The sequence below is a fragment of the Vanessa atalanta genome, chromosome 30 (assembly GCF_905147765.1).
Source record: "Vanessa atalanta chromosome 30, ilVanAtal1.2, whole genome shotgun sequence".
Classification (NCBI taxonomy): Eukaryota; Metazoa; Arthropoda; class Insecta; order Lepidoptera; family Nymphalidae; genus Vanessa; species Vanessa atalanta.
Window position 1 is genome coordinate 2,428,537 of NC_061900.1, and position 13,234 is coordinate 2,441,770.

Sequence of the window (13,234 nt, forward strand, 5' to 3'; positions counted from 1 at the left end):
TTCATCACCGAGCACAAACACAAATTAAGCACGTTAAAATTCAGTGGTGCTTGTCTGGGTTTGAACCCGAAATCATCGGTTAAGATGCTAGCGTTCTAACCACTGGGCCATCTCGGCTCAACTCATTAAAGCTTCTATTAATTCGGATTAAAGTTTTGCTTCATAACCGATTTCATCAAATTCGGTTCAGTGGTTTAGCTGTCAACGCGTGACAGACGGACAGTTACTTTAGAATTTATCATATTAGTATAGATAATGTATTTGTAGCTCGTATTATGGAATGAAACGATCGCCTCCTGGCTGTTTCTATTCATATACAATCATGTATATAATGAATTTTACGAAAAAAAAAGACCCGCTGAGTTTCTTTCGCCGGTTCTTCTCAGGTCAGGGTGTTCCTTTTTCCGAACCGGTGGTAGTGTTTAATTTGACCATCAATAAGAAAGTGTTTTACTTCTATAATGAATAAAGGAATTTGAGTTTGAGTACTATTTCGTCCGCAACTTCGTTCGCTTTTTAAGCTTTCTCGCCTTCCTTCTTCCTTGGGGTTCAAACTTGCTTTGTACAAAATTTCATTAACATCGGTTCAGTGGTTTGGCTGTAAAAGTGCAACAGACAGACAGATAGAGTTACTTTCTCATTTATAATATTAGTATATGGAAATACATTATTCACGCCTCTATATAAACTCTTGCTTACGTCCAGAGTAGGGCACGTGAAGGGCATCGGACGCCTATTAATACAGCTTTAGAACCTAAAAATCCTGCATAGTTCCTCCCCCCTCGATACACGGATATCTCTTGGGTTTGTCAAGGGAATTCTATGTATTAATATTCGTATATTGAACCAAATACCTCGAGAACGGGCTCAGCGACTATTCCAGCAATAAAAACTCACTTAACCTTGTCTCAAAACAAGTCGAAACGTATGAATAATTGATGGTTCCGTACGTGAAGTTCTATATGATACGATGGCACTTTTTTTGGAACGAAGTTCTTTTCGCGGCTTACAGTAGAGCGATCTGGTAGAAATCGACACGTAAACATGAAGATGTCATGCCTCCAGGCGACCTATGTGCCTTCTAATGTATGACAGAATCTATAATATAGCCGCGTAAAGTCGGTACGAGCAACTAAGTGTAATGAACTTAGCGAGCAACTCACAACGGAATCCTAAAATGACGGATGCCCGTGACCAAGTTCACGTAGTAAGGTCCATGCGAACATTCTTACCTTGTTACAAATTATTTTTGTACATAAATGTGAAAGTCTGTATGTTCGTTGCACACACATGCAAAGACGGCTGGACGGATTTGGATGGATTTTGGTATGGAGATAGTTTATATCCTGGCTTACCACGGGGTAACTTACATTAAACCCTGTAACCAATAAACAATTAATATTATTTACATTGACAAATGTAAATTTTCCACTGCTGGGCTAAGGCCTCCTCTCCCTTTGAGGAGAAGGTTTTTGGAGTTCATGTCCCACCACAGGTTTGAACACATTTAAGTAAATAGTGTGACATGACGATTCTAAAATGCTTTTATGAGCCTACTTGAATAAAGAATATCTTAATTTTGATTTTATTAATTATTATTAATTAACTTTAAGACCTGTTTGTATACCAAATACACACCGTATTTCACTCCTTAGGGTAGAATCCAATCTAGAAACGCTTAAATACGTATCCCCTCGTTTTTAATCAGTTGCCCAAGAATAAAGTTTCGTGCTTCTAACTTAAAAAATGACTGATTTCCATACAAACTTTCAACCCCTATTTCACCCCCTTAGGGGTAGAATTTCCAAAATTCTTTTCTTAGTGGGTGACTCAATAATACGATCCTACTCACCAAATTTCATGGTCCTAACTTAAATAATTTATGCTCGGCGATGATGAAGCAGTCAGTCAGGACATGTTATTTTATAAGTATATAGAAGATGACTTTATAAAGAAAGTAAACTGGCCTCTTGAACATGTTTGCAGCTTAGCCCACCACGCTGTTCAAAATTGATTTGGTGAATACATTCGACAAAGTGTCTTCGCGATGTTTTATTTAATTCGCTGTTGTTTGGATTTGAACCAGCTGTCTCTCGTTAAGATCGACACATTCCAGACCCTGAACTATCACGGCTGTCTCCCTAAGTTCATGATTGGTTTGATTTGTAAAGCTGTAAATGCGAAAAGTTGTCGATTTTTAACGATCTCAACACTTATCTTAAACCAAGTATAGTAATGTTGATACCTACTTGAAGTCTATTGAAACTGGTCTCGTACAGTCGACGACGTAACTGTTTCAAGTTAATGTTATAACTTAGTCCATTGATGTGTTTAAATATCATGTAAATAGGCTGGGAAAAGCCTGCCATCATATGGTAAGTGGTCACCACCTCCATAGACAGGTGCTGTAATATTAACCAACCCTTAAATCGCCAATACGTCATTGACCTTGGGAACTAAGATGTTATGTCCCTTGTGCCTGTCGACTGGCTCGCTCACGCTTCAAATCAGAGAACAACAAAATATTGCTTTTTACTGGTAGAATATGGGATGTGTGTGTGGGTAATTAACCAGTAAAAAACCCACAGTTAGCACAAAATGCTACCACCAAGGGGGCTGTCGTATGTTTAATTTATAAAAAAGTAACCTATGTCCTTAGGTTTCCTTGGTTTTTATAGAATTTAACAAAAAACTTATTCCTCTAACATAAGTTACTCTTTATACAACAGCTATCTGCCAGTGAAAGTCCCGTCAGAATCGGTCCAGCCATTCCAGAGATTAGCCGGAACAGACAGACAGACAAAAATTGTAAAAAATGTTATTTCGGTATATATACCGTGTATACATACATATGCATTTAGTAAAAAGCACTTATTTTAATATTACAAACAGACACTCCAATTTTATTATATGTATAGAATAGATAAAAAAAAGTTTTTTGTATCTCCTTGGCAGATTTTATATTACTGATATTACTTTTCAGCCTTCAAATTAAGCTATTTTCTTTTTTTTTTATGGTATTGTTTGGCGGACGAGCATATGGGCCACCTGATGGTAAGTGGTCACCACCGCCCATAGATAAAGGCGCTGTAAATATTAACCATTCCTTACATCACCTATGCGCCACCAACCTTGGGAACTAAGATGTCATGTCCCTTGTGCCTGTGATTACGCTGGCTCACTCACCCTTCTAACCGGAACACGACAATACAGTGTAATGTTATTTGGCGGTAGAATATCTGATGAGTGGGTGGTACCTACCCAGACGGGCTTGCACAAAGCCCTACCACCAAGTAAAGTACCCAAGGAGTAAGAATCGATATTGCAACTTTGTACATCGCTAGGCGCCTCTTGCGCTCTTAATTAAAATTGTATTTATTTAAATAGATTGTTTTTGTTTAATTTTACTCTAACGGCTTGTGTCGTCAACAGTACTCGTCACACAGAACGGCCGCTGATTGGGACGACATATCCCGTCGATGTATAAAATTTGTAGCACTTAGGGAGAAAGTTTGAGATACAGATTACAACGATTTCACTGCGCCGCGGCAGCTTGTACAAGAGAACCGCCCTCTCGTACTGACTTCCTACTCTGGTCCGCCGGACGGCGTATATGACTCTTGATCTCGGTTCCGTATGTTCGAATTTTGAGTCCGACATATGATCGGTTGGGTTCTATCATTGTTATGTTGGCATAAGTGGGACAGTTTCTGCATTTACGTCTCTGTACTCCTGAGAGAAAAGTGGACTGTATTTTTGGTATGAAAGGGGTTGTTACCTAAAAACTCTGGGCTCGGACTTGTGAAGACACGTTCTTCTTGGGAGCGCTCCCTTGGTCTTCATACACTCGAAGAACACAGCCAAAGGGATAGGTGATATTATAGGAGAAGGATAAGTCCGTTACACAAGCTAATTTCAAAAGCGCGGCGCACTCACATAACACACGTTAACGCGGCTCACACCAGAAGGGAAGAGAAAAGGAAGTACGTCATACGTCAAATCATTCCATAGACAAAACATAGACGTTTCAACGTACGCATACACCTAAATACGCTACAGTCTCTAAAGCACGTAGAGGAAGCTCTATTGGGTTCTGCGTTTGACCTTGTACCAGATTTTGATAGTAGAGATAGTGCATCTGTGTATGTATTTAACATATTCTGCATAGCTGGCTGGTCTCCCAGGAGATTAGCCAATGGCTAATCGTGAAAACCGCATGGAAATCTGTTTAGTACAATAGTTTTTATGATAATAGCGTTAGACAGACAAACAGACAGACCTGACGAAGAGACTTTAGTATATATTATATATTTATTGGTATGTTTTGTACTTTACAGTATTTTTGAGTTATCGCGTTTTTTTATCTTTTTTCAAAATAAGTCAAAAATGGTTCACTTTTCCATCATACATATTGGGGCTTAAATTATCGCAAATATTACACCCCTATCATCTCCTAACGTTAATACGTCGAATTACCCATAATCCTGTATATAAATACTAAACCGAGATAGCCCAGTGATTAGAACGCGTGTATCTTAACCGGTGATGGCATTTTCCAAGTCAGGCAAGCACTTTTGAATTACAATGTGCTTAAGTCGCGTTTATAAATTATCTTGTGGCTAACGAAAACTGTCGTGAGGTAATCTGCGTGTGTCTGTAATTTTAATGTAATTCTGCCAAATTTGTATCCTGCATATTCTGCAGAATTGAAACCAAAAATTATCTTCAAAGAGAGAGGTTCTAGTTCAGGAGTGGGATATTTAAAGGCTGTAATAGTATGTTTATAATACCACCAAGTTGATATATTCTTTTTTTGTTCCAGATCAAATCGAGACTCAAATGAGACCCTTGCAGCACTCCGACCGCGATACCTTCAACCTTCCATCCGGCGACGCGAACATTAACACGACACACTTAAATGCACCTCAAAACACAAATCCAAATATTTTGGATACAAATAAACATGTATATAAAAGTAATAACGCTAACTCGAGCTTATCGAAGGCCTCGACGAAATCCGACGACGATTTTGACGTTAATGAATACTTTGCACGATTACAAGGCACGCGATACGTGAGTGCACCGCTGAATAGTAATATCAAAGAGGATCAGAACGATCTCCAAGCCGAAGATAACCTCGAAGAGATAAATTTAAATGAACCAGATAAAGTACAAGGTGTCGATGACGTCCAGCATAGCATAACGTCGGATATAGCGCAGAATTTCTCTCAACTACCGACTGTTTTGCCTCAAGTCGCGAGTGCGGTGTTCAGTTCGTTTTCAAACATGCTGAATATGAAAAGCAGAGAGCAAACTCCGGACGACAGGTCATATCAAGAGACACAGGCAACGAGCACGCAGTTCTGTGTACCAGACGTGACGATGCAAGTTGCACCCCCGCCGCTAAAGGAGCCCCCGTCGATTGGTGAGTGATGTTATTCATTAAAATGAAAAATCAAAGGGATTAAATGTCCTGTTGAGAAGGTTTATTTGAGTTTATTGACACATGCATAATACCTATTTTCTCTCGTCTCCCTGTCTCCTCGTCCATTGTAAATTATTACTTGGTGGTAGAGTTTCTAACTCGAACTCATCAGATGAAGTATGCCCCCCCCCCTCAATACTTAGTATTATTGTTTAACAACAACAGTCCACATAGACATAGACAAAACATCTTAACGCTTTTAACCAAACAAACTCTTAAACTTGATAATATTCGTATTGATTTTAAATTAACCTAGATATTTTTTATTATTGCAAGTATTTATATTGTTTTTTATTTTTATTTGGTGGAGCTCGATATTTCGACGTTATCTACGAATGTCTTGTTCACGAGACTGAAGTTTGCGGGTAGAGGTTGACGGCATTAGAAGTGTCCATATCGGACTACCTCCTTTCTCGTACGTTTGCTGCGTAAACACTGGTCAACACTACCATTGTCACTTTCCCTCCCTACTATTTGTTTTATTTGTTTTGCGTGAACTCGACACTCGATCCCGTGTTTTACAGACGAAATTCACCGTATCGATTTGACAAATAAAATCAAAAATAAGAGTGAAAGATTCGGTTCGGATTATATTGTTAGCAGAATTGGAGTCCAAGACTCCACATCCTCCCAAGCTGAAGTCCGGATGGACACTAGTCTCTTACGAATTGTTGTTGCTATAATTTTATTGATATTAGACGGTAATTAGTTCTGCCCCTGCTTCGCAAGCGTGCATTACTGATTCTTAATATACTACAGAATACCTTGATATACAACCTTCATTGCTTTTTCAGTCAGCTCAGAGACATATTGATCTATATTAAATGCAGAATGTATTTAAGGCACTTAACTAGATAAGGATTAATATTTATTATTTATTTCTCGTAAAAAGTAAAGGTTAAAAAATGGTTATTTTGGGTTATCCCTAAGAGATAGACGTATACCAACGCAGAATTTCTGAAAACCCTTTTAAGGCGTAGTAAGCTGTAGAACATTACTTTGATCTAGCTCGTAGGGTTCAGTCAGTATTTGCAATGTAGGCCCAAAAAAATGTATTTATTAATGACATCACATTAGAAACCTCTTAAATTATCAGTGTTTCTCTACTATATTGTGTATTATATATATAAACCTTCCTCTTGAATCACTTCATCTATTAAAAAAAACCGCATTAAAATCCGTTGAGTAGTTTAAAAGGTCCAAGGGACAGACAGACAGCGGGAAGCGACTTTGTTTTATACTTTGTAGTGATGTACAGACATAATGATCCTCTTATTATTAATTATGTACGAGGTGATTAGGACTTTTTATTCATAAGGTCAAGAGTCGTTATTATTTTTTATTTTTTATAATACGATTTCAATATTATCTTTTTCCTCTGTGAGTCATTTCATTATGATATGTGGCGTTTTTTGTGGGTTTTCTTGATGGGGAATTTGATGTTACCGTTAGATTTTTGAGATCCGTTTCACGATCAATGTGTCTTGTTTTTCTGGTGGGATAATAAATAATGATATAAGTATTGGACAACGTCACATACATAACTCTGATCCCAATGTGAGTAGCTAAAGCACTTGTGTTATGGAAAATTATAAGTAACGACGGTACCACAAACACCCAGACTCAGGGCAACATAGAAAACTAATGATCTTTTTCTACATCGACTCGGCCGGGAATCGAACCCGGGACCTCGGAGTGGCGTACCCATGAAAACCGTAAGATCTTGTTACACACTACTTATAAACAGTTGTTCAATCTTTGGACGTTGTTTTATAATTTTGACTTTAGACTGAATAGATAGACTGGCGAACGAGTCATCTGATGGTCTGAACGAGTGATCTGATGATAAATACGGGCCCTGTTAGAAATATTAACCAACGTTTACATCGATAATGTACCTGACTGATTGAGAATAATATTTGAAAAGAACTATGCGAGTTTCTTGCCATTTCTTCTCGATAGAGGCCGCTTTCCACACGGTAATGTCTGTGCCTGTAGTTACACTGTTTCAAACACTCTTCAAACTGACACAAAAATGCTAAGTATTGCTGTTTGTCGGTATCTGATGAGTGGATGGTACCTACGCGACTCTCGTTGGTCTAGTGGCTAGTTTATATGACTGCAGATTCCTTGGTTCAGATCCAGGTTTGGATCAATAAAAAGTTACTGGGTTCTTGCTACTTTAGCTTGACTTTGACATCCATTCTCAAAACCTTTCTCACAACACGGTCCTCATTCCTCCGATTCGATATATCTCTGTATAAAAGAAAATAATAAAGAGTCACATAAATAAGCAGCCACTATACACGATCGACTAGATAAAGAACCAGCAGTTGCAATAAGAACTGTTTATCCTATTGTTTTAATTAAAGATGACGTTTTTGTTTCAGGTACAGCGTCAAATTACCGAATAACGACGAAGAAGAAAGTATATGCACAAATACCAGGCTTGAGTTCTGGTGACAGTCACGTACATTTCAATCCACCAACGAATCAAAGTGCTCCACCGTACTTCGTAGAAGCTAATGTTAACGCTCAAATAGCTGATATACACGATGTTGGTAGTAAAAATAATGATGTATCAATAGGACTTGGTGCACCACATTCAGTATTAACCCCGCAAATGATACCAGACGGACAGAATGCACATAATCAAAAAGGGATTGATGAAAGAAAATCTACGTTTAATGTATTGAATCCTTCAGCTAGTGATATGAGTGAAACAGCTAAAGCTTGTAGTGATTTAGTATCGCCGCACGATAGTGGACCTTTAACAACGTTTGAACAAGAATCGACTACGCTACAACCGATCGTAACCCCGCAAATCCCACAACCGTCAGCGACTATAATTCCTCCGCCTCCAATGTTTTCCAATTTACCACGAAGGGACGGTCAAGCATCTGCTGGGAAGTCGGTCTTACCACCGTCCGTTGCAAGGCGGATTTCGGGAAATCAACCAATATTGAAAACTCAAGTGCCTCCAAGTGTGATCCATGAAAATATTTTCGTTCCAATTATGCCGCCAGAGGCAAATGTTGCGTCGAGTTTTGGAGTTGTTTCGTCAATGCATAATTATGGTCAAACGTTTGATCCAACTAGCAAAATTGAAACTATTAATACAACCCATAATAGAGGCGATCAAGTAGAAATTGATCAAAACGTCCAGAATTTGCCGTCTATGAGTATATTACAACCAGCGATGTATATACCAGATTTAGCAAACGCAACATTATCAGACGCCAAGGTCCCATGTAAAGCCGATAATTCTAAAGAATTGGATATCTCTGCGGATTCTGTAAATACATCACTAAATCAAAAACATATAGATACTTTTATATCTCCTACTTTATATAATCCACCAGCAGAAATACCTAATATATCATATAATCCTTTAGCACCTAGTTTATCTCAGATCACGTCACCGGAAACTAAAGCTCCTCCAACGTTTTATAATCCGCTTCAATCCGATTTTGTTACTTCATTTAAGAAAGAGAATAAAGATATTTCAACCGTCCCTCAAAATATTTCATCTGAACACTTCGGTAATTTGCAACCTGAACTTCAGAAACCAATTCAGGAACCACCGAAGCTATCTGGTAATCTAAGCTATAGAATGTCGAAGAAGAAACCACAGTATTATTCTGGACCTATTGAAGGCGTAGGGAATATAAGCAATAATATAAAACCAATAATTGACCCCGTTGCAGCTAATTCTTTTCAGGGGTCTCTATTTACTCCGGATCAAAGTACAGCAACCGCTCAAAATACAATGTATCCAGATTATAGTATGAATAGTTTTCAAAAACATACGCCATTTGATATTAGTAAACCAGCTAGTATAGAAACATATCCGGCTTACGGCCCTCAAACGCGCAATGAACAAATACAACCAGATTATAATACAGCTTTTGATTTAAGTAGACAAACAACGGAGAAGCACGAAGAACCACAAGAGTCTAGGGGATTTGGAATTATTGGATCATTGAAATCTAAACTTAGCTCTTTAGATATTAATAAGATCCAAAATACAGTAACCACTTTCTTTGATCCAGCATACAATGCAGTTGATAGCAACACTAAACAAGAAATTGATCCATATGGCTATCAAAATATGCCTCAAAGCTACCCCAGTTATCCCCAGAGCGATGGTGCTACTCTAGAGGTTTTTGTACCTACCATGAATCAAGAGCAAGCTTCATTGAATCCATATTCATACCAAATGGGACCTACCCAATCAAATGATCAAACGAATCAGTATTATACAACACACGATAATTATGGTAATCAAAATTTACCGCAGACTAATACTAGTTCGAATTACTATGCCGGATGGTATGGTAACTATAATCAGCAACATTCTCTACAAGCAGAACAATTCCAAAGAGTGACAGGTCTTTCACAAGAAGGCTATGTAGAAAGTAATCAAATAATTGATAAGACAACAACTAAAGCTATGGAAGAAATGCAATCGACGTTCAACAAAGATAATGTATCTTCACTTCAATCTGAATCACACAAGAAAGAGCAAGTCGCTTTAATCAATAATTCGCAGACAGCAGAAGTGACCAACGTATCCACAATTTTTGACAATCGACAAACGACTGGACAAATTGTACCAGAACACAAAGAAATATTAGAAATCAACAAACAAAATATAGATACAGAAAATTTGAAATCTTTTCAAGTAACTTTGGATTCAACATCAAAAAGTTTTTTTGACAATCCACAATTAGATATTCAGTCTAATGACAAAACAAGAACAAAACTGAATGAATTGCCTAGCTCATCAAATGATGAAATTATCCAATCAAATAATTCATTAAAATCTATTTTTGATAATTCATTATCACTAGAAAATTCAACAAAAGAAAATAAAATTGACAATTCTCGAGACTACGAATCGGATTTCATTAGTGATGTACCTAAAATATCACAAGTATTTACTGATCCTTCATCCAAAGGTTTCTTTGATAAACAAACATCAATTGTTCTACCATTCGCAATTAAAAAACCTGATGATTTAAAACTAGTTACTAAAGATGACAGTTCATCAGTTGATGTACAAGCAAAAGGTTTAAATCAATCTGAACCAGAAATAAGCAGCATTAAAGATAATGTTCCAAATATACATAACCAATTTGGTGTGAGTACTCAAACAGAGACTACAAAAATACCAGAAGATTGTATGACGATAAAAAAACCAGGATTCAAAACTGTGCCTGATTTTAAACCAACCAATATTATTGGGGGTGATACGACTGAACATTTGTCTTCTATAATACTTCCGCAAGAATCAGTTGATGTGAATGCAACTACATTTTCATTATTCGAACAGTCTCCCATCATTCCTTCTGTACCTTTATTTAATCTTCCATCTTTATCTTCAATATCCTTACCTGAATCTGTTAAAGATGCTAACATAAATGATATTGAAACGAAATTGGAAAATGTATCTTTGTTTGAAAATTCAGGTGCAGGAATAATTCCACAACCGAGCTACAATTTATTTGGAAATGTCGGAAGTAGTGAAATCAAACCTGATTTGCAAGAAAATCAAGTTTCTGATTTAAATACTTATGTATCTTGCAGGGATGTTAGTGTGTCAGAAGAAAATAAAGTCGATGACCTTACAAAGCAGTTAATAGAAAATGTAACAGCTCCAATACAATTAGAAAACCCTGTATTATATCCAGTGTTACACGATGATGTTAAATCGGTAGAAATATCTGATTACTCGAAACCATTAGTAGATATATCTCTAATTGCACAGAATATTTTAGGAAGTATGATTATACCGCCACCAACAGACCTCCTTGATGATATGAGTGGTAACAATCCAATTTTAAATTATCCCTGGCCGACCAACAAGCCCCACGCGTCAGAGGCTCATTTGGATTATGATTATAATTTTCCTTTAGATTCTAATCCTATTGGCTTTCTTCAAGACAAATCTTTATTTTTAGAAAATATACCTACAAACGCTTGTGACGAAATAAAAGCTGAATACAAAAATTCTCAAGAGGAAACTGCTATACTAACTCATCAAATTAGTGTTCCTTCTGCTCCACCTGAAGAGGATACAATATCAGACGAAAGCGGCTTAGATGTTCATTCAATAGAATTAGACGCAAAAAAAGACTTTCCTTTATTCGAGGATTTCGTTATAGAACCATCTGAAACTGATGACGATAAAATAGAATATAGAGAACAGAAAAGGTGTTCAGATGATCCCGCACAAGACGTCGATACGTTTACTAACAGAGTTGAAAGATTCAAAAAAATGGAAAGTACTCCTGATTCTAACGATAATACGCAAGAAGTACGGAAAGAAATTAAACCCTTTGATTTACCTACATCGACTAGTCCAGCGTTAACTATAGCTTCTTACTTTGACACGGGAAATTATGCAGTTGAAAATCATTATAAGAATTCTATAACATCACCCACGACTATAAGCTCATTTAATACAGGTACATCTAATCAAATGCGAATACCTCCAGGCTTTGAAGATGAATATCGAAGAAGACTCAGTGGTGTTTCATCCCAAGATTTATTATGTAGTCTTAATAATCAGATCGCTTACATTCCTGACACTTCGAAAAACATTCATTTGAATCAAATATTTACCCAAGAAACAGATAACTTGGACGATGAAATCATTTGTGATTCAAAAGTTGAATCTATGGTTGAAAAATTGATAGATGATGATAGTTCTCCTACTAAAAGCGAAATAGTACCAATTTCAAATACCATTGAACCTCGTCCAGAAAACGCTGATGATGTTCTTGTAGATAAACCTTCAGAAGATACAAAAGTTGAAACATTACCTGAACCTGTCGTAGATATATCTTCAGAAGAAACAAAAGTTGAACCATCACATGAACCTGTTTTAGATAGATCTTCAGAAGTAACAAAAGTTGAGCCTTTACCTGATCCAATAAACTTCTTCTCTTCAAACGTAGAAAGTACAGAAGAATCGGAGGCCTACAGTGATTTCAGTAGACTATCGAGTTATTTTAAGACGCCACCTAAACCAGATCATTCGAAGTCTTTTTTTGAATTGAGCGAGTCCCAAAACCATTACAGACATAAATCAAACGACGAAACACGCAATACAATCCAAAATAATGTTAATAATTTCTTTAAAAACACATCCACAACAAATTCGACACACATTCCACAAAATCATTTAGCAAATATGGCATTAATTCGCGACTTAACATCACCTAATAACTTAAAGCCAAACGACGATACAGTTAAAACAGTCAATTATTTTACAGTCGAATATAATTTTAACCATCCAATTGAAATTAATTCAAGTGAACCAATAAACGTTGATAGAAAAGAAGCTACGACGTCACAAAATAACGAAACATTGAAAATAGGTGAATCATCAAAAGATTCTGTTGTTAATTGTAAATACTGTTATAATATGATCGATAGCACAAACATTGTTGACAATACAGGTTATAAAGTTAAACAGACCATGGAGACTAATTCTGATACTAAAAAGGATACGAAAACTATGAACACTAGAAGCGAAAATGTTGTTAAAAAATCTGCGACAGTTAATTTTTGCGAGCAATCCTATCAAGATGGATCTGATGACAAAATCGTTGTGTTGTCTGAGGTACTTGAATTTGTCTTATCTTTAATATAATCTACAGTTAGATTGACTTCAAAAAATCCTATTTTTGTGGTTGTATGTTACTATAAATCTAGTAATAATAGTAATTTGTATATGTATAA

General features: G+C 36.7%; 1 protein-coding gene across 4 annotated transcripts in view; it reads left to right on the forward strand.

The window, feature by feature from the left end:
• LOC125075156 overlaps positions 1 to 13,234 on the forward strand; it is a 95,050-nt gene that overhangs the window by 64,508 nt on the left and 17,308 nt on the right. For 3 of the 4 annotated variants that reach the window (XM_047686775.1, XM_047686777.1, XM_047686778.1), the window contains exons 2-3: positions 4,823 to 5,425; positions 7,876 to 13,115. In XM_047686775.1, coding sequence (XP_047542731.1) covers positions 4,823 to 5,425; positions 7,876 to 13,115 — 5,843 coding nt within the window. The remainder of the gene's footprint in view (positions 1 to 4,822; positions 5,426 to 7,875; positions 13,116 to 13,234) is intronic. The other variant, XM_047686776.1, reaches the window with a different exon arrangement.